This window comes from Fringilla coelebs (assembly GCF_963513975.1).
Source record: "Fringilla coelebs genome assembly, chromosome: 3".
Taxonomy (NCBI): Eukaryota; Metazoa; Chordata; class Aves; order Passeriformes; family Fringillidae; genus Fringilla; species Fringilla coelebs.
The window spans coordinates 101,797,651-101,815,441 of NC_140030.1; the positions used below are offsets into that span (position 1 = coordinate 101,797,651).

The window sequence follows — 17,791 nt, forward strand, 5'->3', positions numbered from 1 at the left end:
CAGGGTCCTTCTGCAACCCTTGCTTAGGACTTAGGTCCTTCACATACCTGTCAGCAGCTTCCTTGTCTGCTGGGAATTTTGTTGAGTTCAGTGGAGCATAATGACACCACTGTGTCCCTGAGGAGACAAACAACGTGTCTGCCTCTGGAACCAAGAAAAGTCTCCTAGCTTCTGTCACAGTGTAGGGTCTGCAATTTAGGATTGATCCAGGCTCACAGCCGGCCAAATGATGGTCAGTTGGCGCAAATGTCATACACATGTGTTGTAATATTTCCTTTCAGAAGGGTGTCTTAACTTCATAACATCCAAATTTTGGCATGCTTCTAGAGAAGGAGATTCCTGTAATAGATGCCAGATAAACTGTGTAGCTTCTTGTGCTCAGAAGATCTGTTCCAGAGGGTTCCCCTTCCTCCCCCCAAAAAGTGTTCTTTTTCCCAGCTTGTGGACAAACACAAACACATATACAGGGAGGCAGTGGGGAGGTACTTGACAATGAATTTTTTTTGTAAGAGCAATAAAAAATGTGGGGTTTTGTCAAAGGGCAATGAAAAATTTCTGACAGGTAGAACTAATTACAGTCTTCCCCTGAAATTCTTAATACTGGTGTTTAAAAACAACTTAAGGAAACACAATACATTTTTGGTCTCATCTTTCAGAAGTTGCAGCTGGAGCTGCATTTGCTAATAGGCTTTGTTAGGCCCTGTTGGTTTGTTAGGCTCCAGCTGACCACTCACAGTAAGCTACAAAGGGACTTTTCCCTTGGTGCTGAATTCTTCCTGTAACAGAAGAGAGATGTGAAAAAAAATCGAATTAGTAGTGGCTGAGTGACTTTACAGAATCTCTTGTCTCTGATCGTGTTTATGGTTAGTGAGCAGGCCCTGATAAACTGGAGTGAAACAGGGGATGGGATCCACACCATGCTGAGGTAACAGTGCCTCTTGGGAAGCAGCCCTTCACAAATGGTGTCAAGTGGTTTTATTGGCAGCCTGTGCCCAGGGATGAAAAGGCAGATGGGCCAGACCATGTTATTGTGCAAGTATTTAATTCCTTAACTTTTTCCTTGCAGAATTCCAGAATATTGGCAAAAAGATGCTTGTGTTTTTATTGTCTACCTTTAGACATGTCTTGTGGGATACAGAATTGGAACCAGGGGTTTGGGAATAGTTCTTGTGCTCTCTGGCTGGAAGTTATTTCAGGTAAAGCAGCAGACCCAGCTGATCAGAGGGGAGAAGGTAGACATTAAAGACAGCCAGGCACTGGTGTCTTCTAGCATCTCAAAGAATAAATTAAGCTCATACAGGCTTTTTGTTCTCATTTACTCTTGGCAACAAGCACACTAAGTTGTGGCACTCTGGCACTCTTGGTGCGTGGATGTTAATCTCCAGGGCTGCTAATTCACTTCTTTGATTTACTTGCTGGGAATTTTTGTCATTTGGGAGGGAGATAAGCAGGAAAAGAGGGACAGGAAGTGGAGGAGGAGAAATGGCATGTTTTAGACGCGGTGCTCCATGCACAGGTAGACATTCTGGCCAACTGCTCTAGGAGCAAAATTTATTACCTCAACCAGTGATGCAGGGCTGGGAATTGGAGCTATTGCACGGCCCTGGAGACTGCCTTATTTCCTGAGTGACTAAGAGAGCTTTTGGTGAGACTCAGGAATTACATTTAAAGGGGATGTGCACGTGTGCTACAGATTTCACAGCTTGCTTTGCACAGAGAGTTAACCTTCCTTTAAACAGCAGGCAGACATCTGGGGGCACAGAAGTGTGACAGGAGAGAGCAATAAGCTGCTGTTCAGTTGGGTTTCCACATCTTAGCTGGGTGGAAATCTTGGTGCTTAGGATCTTGCTTTTGCAAAATCCATGGGAAGGAAAGGCCCTGACCATGGGGTGCTGTGAGGGAAGTGAGAACTGGGATAGGAGGCACAGTGTGACCAGCCACAAGTGGAGCTGCTCCTGTGGGGGGTTTGGTATTTGTAAAGTAATAGCCTTTCTTACAGCTCTTTTCCTGTGTTCTTTTCTCTTGCTCTGTGATGAGACCAGATGGGTGTTGCTTCAAAGGAGAGTTGGACACCTGGAGAAACCATTTCGGATCTCGCTGGAATATGTTCCTAATGGGAACAAGAGCGTGGCAGCCGTGGATTCCTTCGCCATGAAGAACTGCAGCTCAGGTAACAGAGTATTTTATTGTTTCTAGCTCATAGTGCTTTGATGTCTTTTTGGAGAGAAGCACGATTTCTGACTGCTGCAGAAACCACAGAAGGAAAGGTTCTTGTCAAATGAATAATTTAAATTTTAAAAAATAAAATAGAGTCCCTCTCAGGGAAGGATCTTTTCTAATGTTGCCTTAAAACTTTCCTTCAAGAAGTTAAAAACAAGTCTGTTGTTTTGGTTTGGTTTGTTGGTTTTTTTTTGTTTTTTGTTTTTTTTTTTTTCCATTTGGAAAGAATAGCTATGAAAATTTAATTTTGGGGGAAAATAAGCAGTATTCATCCTGGCTTGTCAGATGGGTATCCTGACAACTTCACTTTTCTGCAGCAGAAAGTAGAGCAGATGAAGGGTTCCTCGACAGACATCTTGCCACCCATCTTTTTTTTTTATGTTCATGGCTACAAATTTCGGGGTTGTTTTTTAAATAACTGTGGAAAACTTGATTCTAATAAAGTATGCTTTTCTTTGGCAATGTTCCAAAGCAGTTATTGCTGAGCAGCCCCTAATAGCTTCATGTAATGGGTGGAATTTTAATAATGGGCAACCTAAGTGGGGGATACTTTTTTAAATACAAGCTATCTAATCAATCCAAGTATGTAAATTCAGTGCTCTGTGCCAGAAGCAGCTGCATATTAGTTCTACCAGTTTTATGGACTCTGTGAATCATTCTGAAATCTTTAGGTGGTGTGTCAGTGAAGAATATTACTACTTATAGCTCTTAACACATTACTTTTTGTCCATTTTATTTATTTGGAGTAGTGCTGAGTTGAGCAGCATGTCCTTCTTTTCAACCTCTCTAGGACAGGGAAATGTGCTGCAGAACATACATTATTTTGGTCATTTACCTTGCTCTCCACAAAGGCCAGTTGTATTAAAGGATTTATTGCGCTGTTTGTACATAAAGGTGCTCTCTAAGCTCCAACAAGGAGCAGCCTGACATTGTGCTGGAAGCAAAGGCACGTTCAGACAGAAGGTGCCTGTTCTGCTGCTGGTGTAAGGACACAAGTCATGCACAATGCTTTGGAAATTCAGTGCAAGAGACTGTGGGCACAGGAACTCCTTTTGGGAGCACTCAAGGGCGAGCCCAAGGTGCTGGACTGGGAGATCTGACCAACAGCAAGCGCTGCTGTGCAGGTGATGGATGTCAAGGGCTGAGGCCATTTAGGTACATTCTGAGCAAAAGAAGGAACAAATCTCCCATTTTGCCTGCAGATTTGTAGCAATGAGCTCCTCCTCTGCCCTGCTTGTAGGACACAGTGTAAGAACAATGCCACCAGAGAACAAAGCCACTTGTTCTCTTATTTTCAGTTGGTTTAGGTCACTAAGCCTTTTGTGTACAGCTGAAGATGTGGCAGTGTAATTTTACAAGGAAAGAGGTGGTGATGAGCAGCTGAGGGTGACACCTTAAGCTTGGAGAAAATAGGGAAAGCAATAAGAAAAGATTAATCTAAATCTAATTTTTCTGCAGCTGTTAGAAGCCTTTGGGTAGCTTAGCTACTTGGATACCTTAATGCTACTGAAGCACATAAAACATGGGTGAATTTGAGAAAGAAATATCTAAGAAATGGAAACATGCCTTCAGCCTGGTTTTTTGAAGCCTTTTGAGGACCATAAACACAATTTAAAAATAAATTAAGGTGTACATACAATCTTAGGGAATTAGGCTACCGTTTCCAGAGGTGCAGACATAGAAAGAATCACAGAATATGCTGAGTTGGAAGGGGTCCATGAGGATCATTGAGTCCAAATCCCAGCCCTGCACAGAGCACCCCAAGAGTCACCCATGAGCCTGAGAGAAATCTCCAAACCCTTCTGGAGCTCTGTCAGGCTTGGTGCTGTGACCACTGCCCTGGGGAGCCTGTTCCAGTGCCCAAGACCCCTCTGGGTGAAAAACAACAAGGGCTTGAAGAAGGTTGAAGTTTGAGGTTGTGATTTGCTTTTGCATGTTGGTGATTCCATTTTTTTTAGTTCCTTAATCATAGAAAAGATTTTGGATAGGAAAAAAATATTTCATCTGAATTGAAAAATACCTGTTTATATGGGATTGAATGGGAAATAAAAAACTTGAGATTCTGATGCTGATAAAATTCTGAATTTTTAAAACATTAAAAATCAAAAAAGTCTAGTTAATTGTCACTTGAATATCTTCACATTTCCCAGTTCCCATAATAGAAGGAAAGTTTTTACAGTCTTTTCTCAGCCTTAGGATTCGACTCTGGTCAGAGAGCCCTTACAGTCAATACAAAGACTGCTTGTACTTCTGTAGGTTTTGTCTCAGGACAACTAACAGGTAGCGTTGCCTGGACTGCTACAACCAATTGACTTTCAATTACTGACTTAAATGTGAAGCAAATTGTGTTTGTCAGTGTGTAAAACCTAAGGTATTGATTGCCTAATTCTCTTTCTTACAACTTACTATTTAAATAAGTGCAGTAACCAAAGCAAAAAAAAAATACAAATTGCAGAGAAGTAATATATTAATTTAATAACATCAGTTAAGAAATTTGTTACTTATACAAGTAAAGTAATTGCTACAGTGGCATTTTATAGTGGATGGTAATTTCTAGTAATAAAAATAGAGTTCGTTTCCTAAGTAATGTATTGACTTATTTATGATATTTAATGGGTTTCTTACTGATTTTTTATTGCAGTTGTAAATTAATTAATTTGCTAACTTATTTCCAAAAGTCTTAATTAAAGTACTTATTAGTGGGTACAAGTAAATGACAAGACATTGTTGTACTTATCAATGTTCGATTTACCAATTCTAAGTAAATTTTTACCTAAGGGGTGTGGAGACCAAATGCTTCTGAAATGTCTTAAAGCTTTAATGATGCTCCAGGGCTGTTAAAGGCAGTTATTTCAGACACTCAGCCTGTCCAAGAGGAAGCACTTAGCTTTCAAGTTTTCAAGCTCAGTAAGCAACATAAAAACCATTTATTTTTGGAGAGGGGAGAGACCGTGTGTTGTTGATTAAGTTAATGCTTCTGTCCACTCAGCAACTGCCTTTTTTCAGTAGATAGTGAAAGTACACAGAAACACACATTACCTTTGGAGCTGGGAGGCAGTTAGTTCTGTAATGATCTGATGGCTGTAATATGTATGCAAATTTCTGACAGTTGGAGTTAAGGTTGTACTAAAGGCAAAATCCTTGATCAAAAGCCCAGCACCTCTCAGGAAAAGAAAAATTTTGAAGATCAGGAGGTGATTTTACTGAAAGAAGAGAGAGCAAAGGAAGAGTGAAAATACAGACTTACAACACGTCTGAAGAAATATGATCACCCGCCAGATAGAATTTTTCATGATACCACTTGATAAATATTCTAGCAACAGATTTATGAATCAGCTGCAGGAGATCAATAAGGGCTTTCTCCAGACAGGATTGCTTATGCATCTGAATCATTACTGAAATGATGTTTCTGTGCATTCGGACAAAACCCGGATATGTATCATTTCAGTTTTCCCACATGCTCTCTTTTTGCAGTTTGTCTTATAAATTAATTTGATGACAGGATGTTGTGGTTAACTGAACTTAATGAAATACCAGTGAGCCCCTTTTCAAAATGAGTTCTTGATACTTCCTATCGGAAAGTTGACTAGAAAAGTTAACCTCTTCCCAACAGAAAACTGAGATTATATGTGATTCATATTATATATGAATATATTTATTAATTTATACTATGAATATATAATATTCATATATATGAATATATTCACATATAAGATGAATATATATAATATTCATATATATACATGAATATGCATATTATATGTATATGAGAGAGAATCACAGAACAGGCCAGGTTGGAAAGAAACCTCAAAAGAGAATCTGACACAACTTTTTGTGTGAAAGGGGGTCTGGGGGAGATTATTTAGAACCCTGACCCAGCTGCATCTTGAAAACCTCCAGTGATGAAGCCTCTACCACATCCCTGGGGAGTTACTCTGGCAACTGCACCTTCTCACTCTAAAAATAATTAAACATACATTTCAAATTGAAGACCCCACATGACACACAGCTCATTTAGATGTTAATAATTAATTGAAAAAAAAAACATTTAAGTAATTTTCATTTGGGTAGAATTGCAAGATATTTACAGAAGTTTTCTAAAACCACTAGATTAACTGTGATAATGTTTTATGTTTCATTATTTGCTTGGTTCTGTTTATGGGATGGAGGAGTGAAGGTATGAACCTTTAGTAGAATCAGTCATGTCATCTTATATGGTCTGGAGATTCACTTCTGTCCAGAAATACAGGTGAGCAGAACAATGGCAGTCAGTATTTTGTCATTGTTATAACTCTGAAAAACGAAGATGATTTAAAAAAAAAAAAAAAGTAGTCATAATTTCAGAAGTAGCTGTCTCTATCTGAGGTCTAGGATTAATATTTACCATAATATTACTTAGCCTGTCCAGGTAATTTTTGTGTAAAAGAAGCTGGATCATTTCCTTTGGCATTAATGCCATGGTTAAGAACCTCACAGAACCAGAGAAAAGGTCCAGAGCTTATTTAAAACCAGCAGGATTATTCAGTATGTTGGCATTATGTTTCTTCATTTAAAGAAAATAAGATTAGGCAGACTGGCTGCATTTTCCATCGAGTGGCCTATGCTATTTATGCAGTTCAACTGGTTTGGTTTTCCTGTGGGTGTAATTTCACTAAGTAGGCATTTGGAAAAGCCTTACTATTTTAAGAACATTTGCTTCTAAATGCTTTGGCGACCACCTTCTTTCCCCATTCACCTCTGCTCCCTCATCAGCTATGACTGATTATTCTGATTTCAGCTTGTGTGCCAAAAACTATCTCTAACCTGCTTGTGTTTTAATCCTGTAGGGATCTTGTGTCAGAGAAAATACTACTTTGCAGATGAGGGTGGTGGCTGTAGTGAAATTAAATAATTTTAAAGTCATTCTAAAGTGGAAGTTATTTCACTTGTGGTTTGTGCCAATTTAAGTAAAATAAATTTAATGAACTTGTTATGGGGCTTATCTTTGTTTTCACTTTCATCTTTTTAAAATGAAGTTATTGTAATGCTAGGAATAAAAAAAATTTAAGCAAATTTAGTTTTAACATTGCTTCCAGAAGAGGGACAGTAACTCAATTACTGGTAGAGTAGCTTCTTGCAGTAATGAATTAGTGATTATGCATTTCTGTTACTGGCTGTGAACACCTACTTCTTGCAGAGCCAGATTTAGACAGTGGTGGTTATGTTGAATAATTTAATCTATTTAGAACCTTCCTGTGCTCATCAAAGGAGCAGCAGGGGGGAAGCAAACCTGAATAGAGAATTTGGGTTTCATAGGTCTGCCATGCCAGTTTGGTGATAAATGGGACAGAGTGTTCTATTGTTTTATTTAGTAATCTACTGGCCATATATTTGGGGATTTAAGATATGGAGGAGGGGGATATAAAGAAATGTTTTATAATGCATTTAAAACTCATCTTTAAAATAGATGTTTTCATGCAGAAGGTGGAAAGGCTTGAACATGGCACAGTAGCTCCAAATAGGTGTGCCTTGCCAGAGCAAGCAGGTTTATCCTCTCTAACTCAGAAAAGGTTAGGTGGCTTAGGTTAAGAAACAGAATTGAGAAATCTCAGCCTTTAAAATCCAAAGCCTTAATAGTCTGAAGAGAAGGACCTGCTCATAAGAAGTACTAGGAATAGCTCAAGAGACATTGCAAATTTTGGCTCTTGTGGGTCTTAAGTACTTTTTAACACCTTGAAGAATTGGCCAATACATTATCTTTTTAATGCTGTATATGATTTTTATCCTGACCTTCTCCTTTAATTAAGGCTTATTTCAACAGGGGAGCCATTGATTCGGTGAAAGAAAATGAACTCTGTAATCTGCTTTCCCCAAATTGAACTTATTTTTATTACTATTAATTGCCACCACTTACTTCTTGTGATGTTTTAACTGCTTGGATTTATTAAAACAATCATAGGATTTGCTATTATCACTTGAGAAATGGGAAGGACAGTGATGATTTACGGATGACCCAACAATTTTAAGCCGGTATTACTCCAGATTCAAAGATTTATGCAATCTGACTCTACTGTGTAAGTAGATGACAGTCTCACTCTCCCTTTTTCTCCCCATAATAAACCCCAAAAGACTGCTAGCCTGTAACAGAGGGCATGGAGATCCTTGATTTTGCAAAAGGAGGGTAGCTTTGGTCTGAGTTCTGTTTTATATCCATGAAGTTCCTATTAGCTGTAGAAAAGTTTTGTTGGTTCAAATAGGACTGGTGTTGTTAAGACCTGACTGTGCACCTTGACTTGTGAAGAGTTGCAGTGGTCTTTGTGAAGAACTGAGACAGTGGGGAAGCTTTGAAAGTCAGAACAGAAGAGGGAGATGATCGAGCAGAAAGGAAATGAGTCAGACTGAGTCAGCAAAAGAAGAGAAACATAGAATCCCAGAATGGTTTGAGTTGGAAACCCAAAGGCACCTTAAAGATCATCTAATTCCAACCCCTCTGCCATGGAGAGGGAAACCTCCCATTAGACCAGGTTGCTCAGAGCCCCATCCAACCTGGCCTTGAGCACTTCCAGGGATAGAGCATCCATAGCTTCTCTGGGCAACCTGTGCTGGTGCCTCAACACAGTGAAGAATTTCTTCCTCATATCTGATCTGAACATCATCTCTCTCAGTTAGAAGCCATTCCCTCTTGTCCTGTCAGTACATGCTCCAGTGAAAAGTGTGTCTGTCCACCTTTCTTGTAGGATCCCTACAGAAAGAGGGAGAGGTAATGACAAATCGCTAACGCTGAAAACAAACGACAGGATATCAGGCAGGAATAATTGGTCTAGATGGTGGAAATGATTAAAAAGTTTGACCAGTTAGGAAGTGATTGGAAGAAACATTTACAATCCAATTAATTAACTAGAGCAATCAAGGTTAATCAGACAGTCACTCAATCAACCAGACTGAACTAACTAAGTGGATAATCTGTTGAACCGGCAAAGAAACCAAGTGAGGGAAAGGCAGTGAATTGTCAACATTTAATGAAATGCACAAGAATTAATCCATTAACATTTAAAATTATCAAAAGCAAAGATAAATATGTAGGATGTTCAGATGGAAAACAGTCCCTTTTGGTGGCACATCTCACCAGAGCCTCAGAGGCATTAATGAGCAAAATAGGTTTTGGAAGATGAAGAACAAGAATGAAGAGAATGTGCCACAATAAAAAAAGAAGATATTCTGTGTTTGCTTGAAAATGAAATAATGCTAACAGCAAGAATCTTATATTTTTGAAAACCTGCTAAAGTGTCACAAATATAAATGGTGGGTACTGATGTAGTCACTGCTTCTCTGTAGTCGTGCAGTACATACAAGATGGAAAAAATGGTGTAAGTCTTCCTCTTTCTTCACAGGGTAGAGTCCTTAAGGTTTTGGCTCAGGGCACTTCTGTACCTCAGGGCTTATCCTCTGAGAAGTTCAAGTCCAGCTTGGTTTCTGTGTCTGAAAGGTCTCACAGTAAATCTGCCCCAGTTGTGCTGTAAGACCCTGTCCAGCTCTTCCCTCTTTTTGTCCACAGCCTTCCCCTTCCTGGCTCAGGAGCCCTGCTGGCTTTGTCCTGCTGTTCTGTTCCTGCCAGGTCTACTGCAGTCAGCTTTCTGAGCAAACCAATTGCTAAATCAACCCACAGAGTTGGTTTTTTTTTACACATGGGAGAGGTGTGGCACCTTGGTGCCAGCACTGAGGGATACACTGAGGCTCTGCAATAGAGCAACTGAAACCAAAAAACCTCAACCTTGTCATTCCAAATCAGATCCATAACCCATAAATAGAAATGACAACTGAATAAAACTACTGCATTGGGTTTTGTCCCCTGAAAAGTTTAAGAATCTTTAAAGGGGAACTAAGTTTTCTGAAAAGCAGTGAATGCCCTTTTAACAAATGAAAGTCCTTTATGATGTATTTGGAAATTCACAACCAGTGGCTGCCCATCAGAGTCTCAGGCAGTATCATTAAGCCTGTATGTTGCAATTCTTTTACTCTGAAGTTGGGAAAAACGTGGGGAGAGAGAGCAGTGTTTAAAAGCCGCCAAGTGATTTTGGAGCACAAATTAATGGGAACCGCACTCCTCGGTCCCCTAGGAGTTCTCAAAAATGCCATCATTACTGCCTGGCACTGAGACATGCCTTCCATCATGAGGATGAGAAGGGAGGCAGCTTTACCAAGTGCCTCCATAAATGAGGTGTACAGGGCTTTTATGAATTGAGCCTTTGAAAGCCCTGCTAGCAAGGCTTATTGATCCAGAAGTCACACATGGATGGCAAGATCTTAAATTGCAGTCAGTTTTTATTACATCAAAGAAATTTTAAGAACATACCTTTTCCCCTCCCTCCCTTTTTAAAATTACTGCCTGCTGAAGTTTTCTATAACTGGGAGGTTGCAAGCAATTAAATGAGTCAGCTGGATCCTGGGTCCAATTCTAAAAGTGTAATGTTCATGGAACATGATTGATGGAGTATCAGTGAATTTGTAAGCACAGGCAGAGGTTTGGAAGTGTTTTTTCAGATCTACAAGGAAATATAAATATAAATTAGTCAACTCTGTAAGAAACATTTATCATGTTCCAAAAATATCATCAGTGGTAGATCTTTCATTTGATGTGAATACAGATGAACACTGCAGCTCTTTGGATACCTAAAAACTTTGAGAGTTGAGAAGCAATCCATCTGGTTCTGTGAGATGATGGGGTTGTGCCATACTGGGATCTAAGCTATTTTGATGGAATTGGGTGCACCACAATCTAGAGTAAATGATTTCTTAGAAACTACAGAATATTCCTTGCACTTAAACCCAAATGATGGACTGGATTTTTAAAACATCATTTAGAGCTGTAAGCAACAACTGCATAAACCCAGTGTTAGGTTATGTGGTACAAAGAACAAATTTAAAAAATATATGAAATTTCAGTATTTTGGTAATATGGTCAGTGTTGCCATTGATTTCTAAAAAGACACAAAGGCACTGTTGTCTCTTTAAGCACCTCATGGAATAACAGTGTATGTAGACATGTTCATGAACATCAGTTAATGAAACCATAACAAAAAGAAAGCAGTTGCTGTAAGATCAGAAACATTAAGTGCAAAGTTTTGGCAACAGTGTTAACTCAGCCCTCCTGTGTACTCTTGTTGTACACATCAGTAACAAAACAGTGGCAAAATGACTCACCTGTCTGCAAAAATTGCCAAGTGGCTTGGATAGCCAAGTAAAGGAAGTATTTCTTCCGTGGGAGCTATTTCCCAAAGCAAAGGAAGTGAGTAACTATGCAGTTACTTGTGAGGAGTTTCTGCCAGTGAAATTACTAAAGCACGTTGCATGTCATCCCAATAATTGTTGGAGCCTCAGCTGTTTGCATCAGCTTGGAGATCTGCCCCTATATTTATCAAATGTTATATTTATGCATTTTTCCTTTTGAAAAAGGAGGAGCCTAACAAGAGGTTTGATAGCAACATTGTTGATTTGGACTTCAGTTACTTCATCATTGCTCATCCCTTCACAGCCAAGAAAAGAGTCAGGTTTAAGTTACAGCTGTTCTTTCACTGCAGATAGAGGCTGAAGCTGACCCAGGATTTGTAATTATACGTCTTACTGTGCTGTTATGTGGGATTTTTTTAAATAATCAACTGGTTAAGACAACTGAGAAATGGAAATAACCTTTTCTGTTACATGTTGGAAAAGTTCTGTTCCAAGGGATGCTTGCACTGCTCATGTTTGCACAGAGTGCTTTGCCGTGGTCTGCCACGTTTATGGTGTTTATCTTCTGTTTTCTTCTAGCTTTGTCTTTAGAGCACCTCTAGCTTTCTCTGTTCCCAGGTGAAATCAGGCAATTCCTCTCATTTGGACAAGCCTACTTCTCCTCTTTCCCTTTAGTCATTAAACATTCTTGCCTGTCTAATCTAATCACAAAACCTTTAGGGCAATTTTTATTCCATTATAAGTTTATATTATAGTAAGTAGTCTTCATCTTAATTGTTGATTTGTAGAATGCAGACTAATTTGTGGCTTCATGTAGCTCCCCTGGAATTATAATAAATGTGCTTCTTCTTGCTGGTTCTGTTCCTAGCAGTACCAGGCAGCAGCAGTAATGCATTGCAGTTGTCGTTCTCAGAACAATTCTCCCTGCTTCATATGACTTTTTTTGATTTTCAAGTAAATGGTGCCTTTCTTTCCTGGACAATTAGGGTAATTGCTTAAATGAAACTAAAGTGTCATGACGAGGCAGATACCACCAAATGTTAATCAGTCACGCAAAATAACTCTTCCTACAGTGCAAGCCCACCATGATACTGTTCTGTAAACACTGCAGAGAAGTTTATTACGGTTTCCATTTATTCATCTTGCTATAGCATCTCAAAACAGTAGTCTCAGATAAAATGAAGTAAGTTTCTTTTCTAGTTTACAGAGCCAAGCAGTGGACTTGTCCCTTTTTCCCTATTTCTTTATCTTAGTAGCATATAGGTGACCTTTTTTTAGCACCTCTACATTCTGCTGATGCTGCTTACTTTTTTCAGTGTTTGAACAAAGGTCAGAAAATATTTTCAGTGGATAGAAGAAAAAAAAAATTCTCCTAAACTCAACTTGCAAAGCTAATTCAGTTTGCAGTTCTCAGTCTAGACCTCAACTGAACTGTCAGGGAATAAAATCTGTGTAATAAACCAGTCATCTAATTCACAATATCGCAAGATTCAATCTCCCTAGGTAAGATTTAGTTCAGACATTCGGCTGCTTTGTTGTATGAAGTTAGACAAGATGGTATTCATCTTTTGTGACTTCAGCTATCTGAAAGTTAGGCATCATGTCAAAGCTGGTCTCTAGGGTCCCTCTGTAGTCAACAGAGAGAAAAAGAGGCACTTCAGAGGGCAATTCATTCCACCTTTAACATCATCGCATCATCAGAGTGTCAGAGAGGGGACAATGCTTTGGTTGAAGAATTGCTGTCTGGGATTTCTAACAGCACTATCCTTTTAAAGCCAGTGGGTGCTTTAATACCTGTAATCTAGAAGGTCTGCCCACCAATTTCTCACTTGTGAATGAATAGGGCCAGGCAAGGAATCTTTAACAAACAGATTCTCTATTGAACATTCTCAACACTCACTGGTTACCACGCCAGATCAATCATTTTAGAGTAATTATTTTGCAGGAGTTTATTCAGAGTCTGTTAGAATAAACCCTGAAAAAAATTAAATGACTGTTGAGTGCAAGATTAATGTTGCTATCCAGGCATACTTTACAAAACCAGCATTACCAAAGCAGGCTTCATTCGTGCAGCTTTTACAGGGCGCTTCCAGGCAGACCTAGAAGCTTCTCTGCACTGTGTGAATTATAAACCAGAAATCAGCCCCATGTTTTCAGCCTCTCTAGATATATTATGAATGGGTGTAGAAAAGAAGGCATATTTCTAAAAAAAAAAAAAAAAAAAAAAAAAAAAACAACAACAAAAAAAAAAAAACCACCACACTTCTTTGACATTCAGGGAGGAACATTCAGATACAGAAGTGGTTTGAGAAGAGTGAAGTGGGTGTTGGTAGCCACAGAGCTACAACCCAGAGTCTTCTAATGGAGTCCTGTAGATCATATTTGAGACCCCAAATCAGGCTTTTTGAAAAATCTACTTAAATTGAGTTGCAATTGGAGATTGGATCCCATGCTGCTTCCCAAAGAGTGGTAATAGAAGATCCACATTAATTTTTCCCTTACTTCCTTACCAGGAGGTGCAATTCCTTCTATTGCATTATCTTGTTTATTTTTATTACCCTTGTGAATGACTCTGTCACTTCTGTTTAAGCAGAAGCAGTAACTCAATCCCTTAATACAGCCTTAAACAACATTGCTTCTAAATGAGGTTAAGATCTATATTATATGCAGCATTTGTCTTCAACCTTAATTCAGCCTGCTTCTGAAAGGATATCTTGTTACATTCAGGAGTAAGTAATTTCAGATCCAGTTCTCGGTGATCATTGAGTTCTAGACTAAATTTCAACTGACAGGACTTCTTAGGCATGATGCACTGTTAAGATGCCTGTCAGGGAATTTCTGTTCCACTATATTAATGTAATCAATGTTTCTTCTTTACCAGAAAAATTTAAACCAGAGTTTTTTACTGAAGAGAAAATTGTATCAGGTGTGATGTTCTTTGGGGCTTTTTGGTACATGGCCATTCTGTTTTAATAATATCAAATACTATTAAAAAACAACTTTAATAATTTCCTGTACATAATCCAATCCTTTTATTTCCATCTTTGATTTAAAGAGAGGTTCCTCTTTTGCACTTCTAAATTGAGGCACAATTTCCTCAGAGTTTGACCATACTTGCTTTTTTCCCCATTTCCCTTTGTTTAGAAGCAGACTTGATCTGAATATTTCGGATAAAGACCAAGCTGTGTTTGAGTTTTCCCAAAGCTGCCACGGTAAAGGGAGTTAGCAGCCTGATGTTCCACAGTATGCCCTCTTTGAAAAAAGGAAAGGGAAATACTCCCTCTTGCACAAAGTGCTTTGCATGAGCTAGTAAGAACATTATCATGTATCAGAATTATCTCTCATATTAGAATGATGGTTTTTAAAGGGACTAGAGAACAGCCTTTCAGCAGGTCACATGAGTCTGGGAGATGCTTCAACATAGCCCAGAGAGCAGCTGTCCCTTGGAAATGAGAGAGGGTGACATGAAATCCTTGAGTAGGTAAGAATTGTTGTACTGGTGTCACCTGTCTGACTTTGCCTGAAATAAATTAGGGAGTAGTTGCACATGCTGCCTGATCAGCGGCTCAGGAGGGAAAGCAGTGGTGAACAGATGGAGGCAATAACCTCTCCTGCCAATGCAGCTGGGGAAGGATGCATACCTGCAAACCAGAGGGACTCACCTGTTCCACGGCTACAAATAACTCCAGGATCTCACTACAGCCTGCTTTAACTCATTAGTGCTGACAGCTGTGAGCTGAAGTGGTGTTGCTAAGGCTGGAGCCTTGCACTGCCAGGAACTTGTGGAGGGGGATGCCCTCACCTTGTGAATTTGTGACAGTGTAGTTGAAAATACTTGGGGGTCTGTTGACTCACAGTGAGCAACACCCAGAGAAAAGCACAAGAGACAGATCCTGCCTTGTTTGCAGTATTTGGGCAGAATACTCAGATCTCAGGGCCCTCCTGGGGCAGTTCTTGCTGCAATTTCTTCAAGGAGCTCTGTATTTTACCAAGTCTGTAAGACTCAGAGATGGGTGTTTCATGAAAGTACCATTTTTGAGAAATACATTGTGTTTGTAAAGCATCTCTCTACCTTCAAGTGTCTGCATCCACTCAAAAGATGTTTGTGTCCAGACTTGGTGCTGATAGGTTTCTTTTGCTGTTTTCCGCTACAATGAAAAGTAATTTCCACTTGGATTTTGGAAATTTGAGCAGTATCAAGTAACTTTGATCAAAAATTGGAAATGTGTTTTCATCATCCCATCCTAAAACTGTAACAGATATTCAGTGATTCATCTACAGAAAATTTAATAACTTAGCCAGCATCAAAAATTGTTTGACACCAAATATGCATTGCTGAGTGAAAGTAGTGATTTATAACATTGCAGGAGAGATGTTAGTATCTAATTTACTGCATTAATCAGTGAATGCCAGATCAGTTTGCAGATTGCATGTAGATCAGTTTAATCTGTCATCTTAATTGTCAGTGAATTTTTTAATGTTGAGTTTACTTTAACTGTTTTCCATGCTGCTCCTCACTAAGATGGAAATAGCAGTATAATAACTTTACAGTGCCCACGTGGGACTGTGCAGGACTCATGGTTGGTTTCGTGCTGCTTTCTGCACCTGAGGTGCCCTCAGCCAAAGCTGAGCTTTGCCAACATTTCCATGGCTTGATGTGTGCCAGATGGAGAGAGCGCTGTCAGCCCCATCAGCGCTAATACGGTAAAAAGTTGTGTCTTTGGTGCTCTGAGTGAGGAGATTTCGGGGGACAGGACCGAGCTGGAGTGAGCCAGAGCTCTCTCAGAAATGCTGCACTAGCATGTGGCAGTGGCTCCACTGATTCTGTCACCCTGTGCTTGTGATCAGCATTTGGTGACACACTCAGAGTCACCTTCCACTTGAGAGCCTCTGTGGTGTTACACAGGGTGAGCAGCATGCTTATTTATAGATATTATTTTTATAATATATATATTCTATAATATATAGAATTTTCTAATATATATAATAATTTTATATATTTTTTAATTATTTTATTATATATATCTGTTCTAGCTTGTTAAAAAAGCAACCTGGTGGGACAAAGCTATTCAAGGTGCAAACTGAATATGTGTTTTGGCAAAGTAAAACAAAATAAAAATTAATGGAAGAAAATGAGTTTTTGCACCTTCTCCCTGGACTCTAGGAGGTTTTTTAAATTGGAAAATATGTTAAAAGGCATAAAGAAAGCATGAAATATATGAACTGAAAAAAATTTTGAACAATAGCAAGTTTCCTGAAGCTAACCAATGTTTTATTTCAGGTCAAATATAATCTTTTGAAGTACTGCTGAGCAAACATTTTCCTCTGCAGGAGACATTTTCATTTTAGATAGCTCTTAAAAATGAGATTTTTTTTTTCTGTGAAAAAATTATGCTATTCTAAAAAGTAGCAAGGCCATATATTCCCCACAAAATGGTTTTTAAGGGTTTTTTTTCCTGTCACAGCACAAAGAGACTTATCCAAGGTCTTTGTCACGCAAAGAGGCTCATCCAAGGTCACAACAGAAGGACCATTTTGGAAATCCTGACCATCAGATTCCTTGACTTGATAGGCAGCATTTCTGGAGGTCATTTGCTAGAAGTGCTAGGGCCCTGCACACACAGATGGAGTTTGGCTTGAAGGACCCCAAGAAAAGATGCTGGACTGCTGTGTTTGAGCTGTTTTGCGCTCAGCTCCTGATTATTTAAGTCTTTCTTCATTTCACTGAGTACTGGGGAAAAGATACCAGACTTTTAATTTCCAAGAATACCCTGGATGACTGATAACTTGGATTTGGCACCCTGTCTTTGCCAGGTCCTGGTTCCCTGTGCTGCCCTACTGCTCTGCCGAGCAGAGAATGCAGCTGCTGCTGTGAGCCCAGAGGCCTCTGAGCTTTCTGACCCTGTCACCACCCAGGGACCTTGGATCATTGATTTTATCCACATTAGAGGCTGGGGCAAGGCACTTTTATCATCTTTGTGATACCTCATTGACAGACTGTTTAAAATTATATTGCTCACTAAAAAGCAGCAGTAATGACCTGTGGGATGGGGAGGAAGGGCATGGTCCAAGTGGAGGTGAGCACCTTGGCTGCAAGTGCAGCTGCACAAGAGTCCTGCTGCTGTCTCTCAAGAGATCCTAGAAAAGGAGGCAAGGCATTTTTCCTGGGGGAAGGGGTAGGGCAGTCGATTTTGTTGCTGGTATTTCAGTAAAATTTCTGTATGAAGATTCCCTGTGTCCTAGGAGTTGCCTTCCTGGCTTTGAGATACTGCAGTGCTGTAAGCCAGTGACGTTCTTTATGGTGGTGAACTGCCTCCACATCCCATTAAGTTAAAGCCCTGGGAGAGCTGGAAGTCAGGTATTT

The 17,791-nt window shown here is 39.5% G+C and overlaps 1 protein-coding gene across 1 annotated transcript in view; it reads left to right on the plus strand.

Annotated features, from left to right (window-relative positions):
* ALK (ALK receptor tyrosine kinase) overlaps nucleotides 1-17,791 on the plus strand; it is a gene marked incomplete at both ends in the record, with an annotated part of 301,668 nt that overhangs the window by 199,652 nt on the left and 84,225 nt on the right. The window contains one exon of the mRNA XM_084202540.1: nucleotides 2,043-2,170. Within this exon, the coding sequence (XP_084058666.1) occupies nucleotides 2,043-2,170 (128 nt within the window). The remainder of the gene's footprint in view (nucleotides 1-2,042; nucleotides 2,171-17,791) is intronic.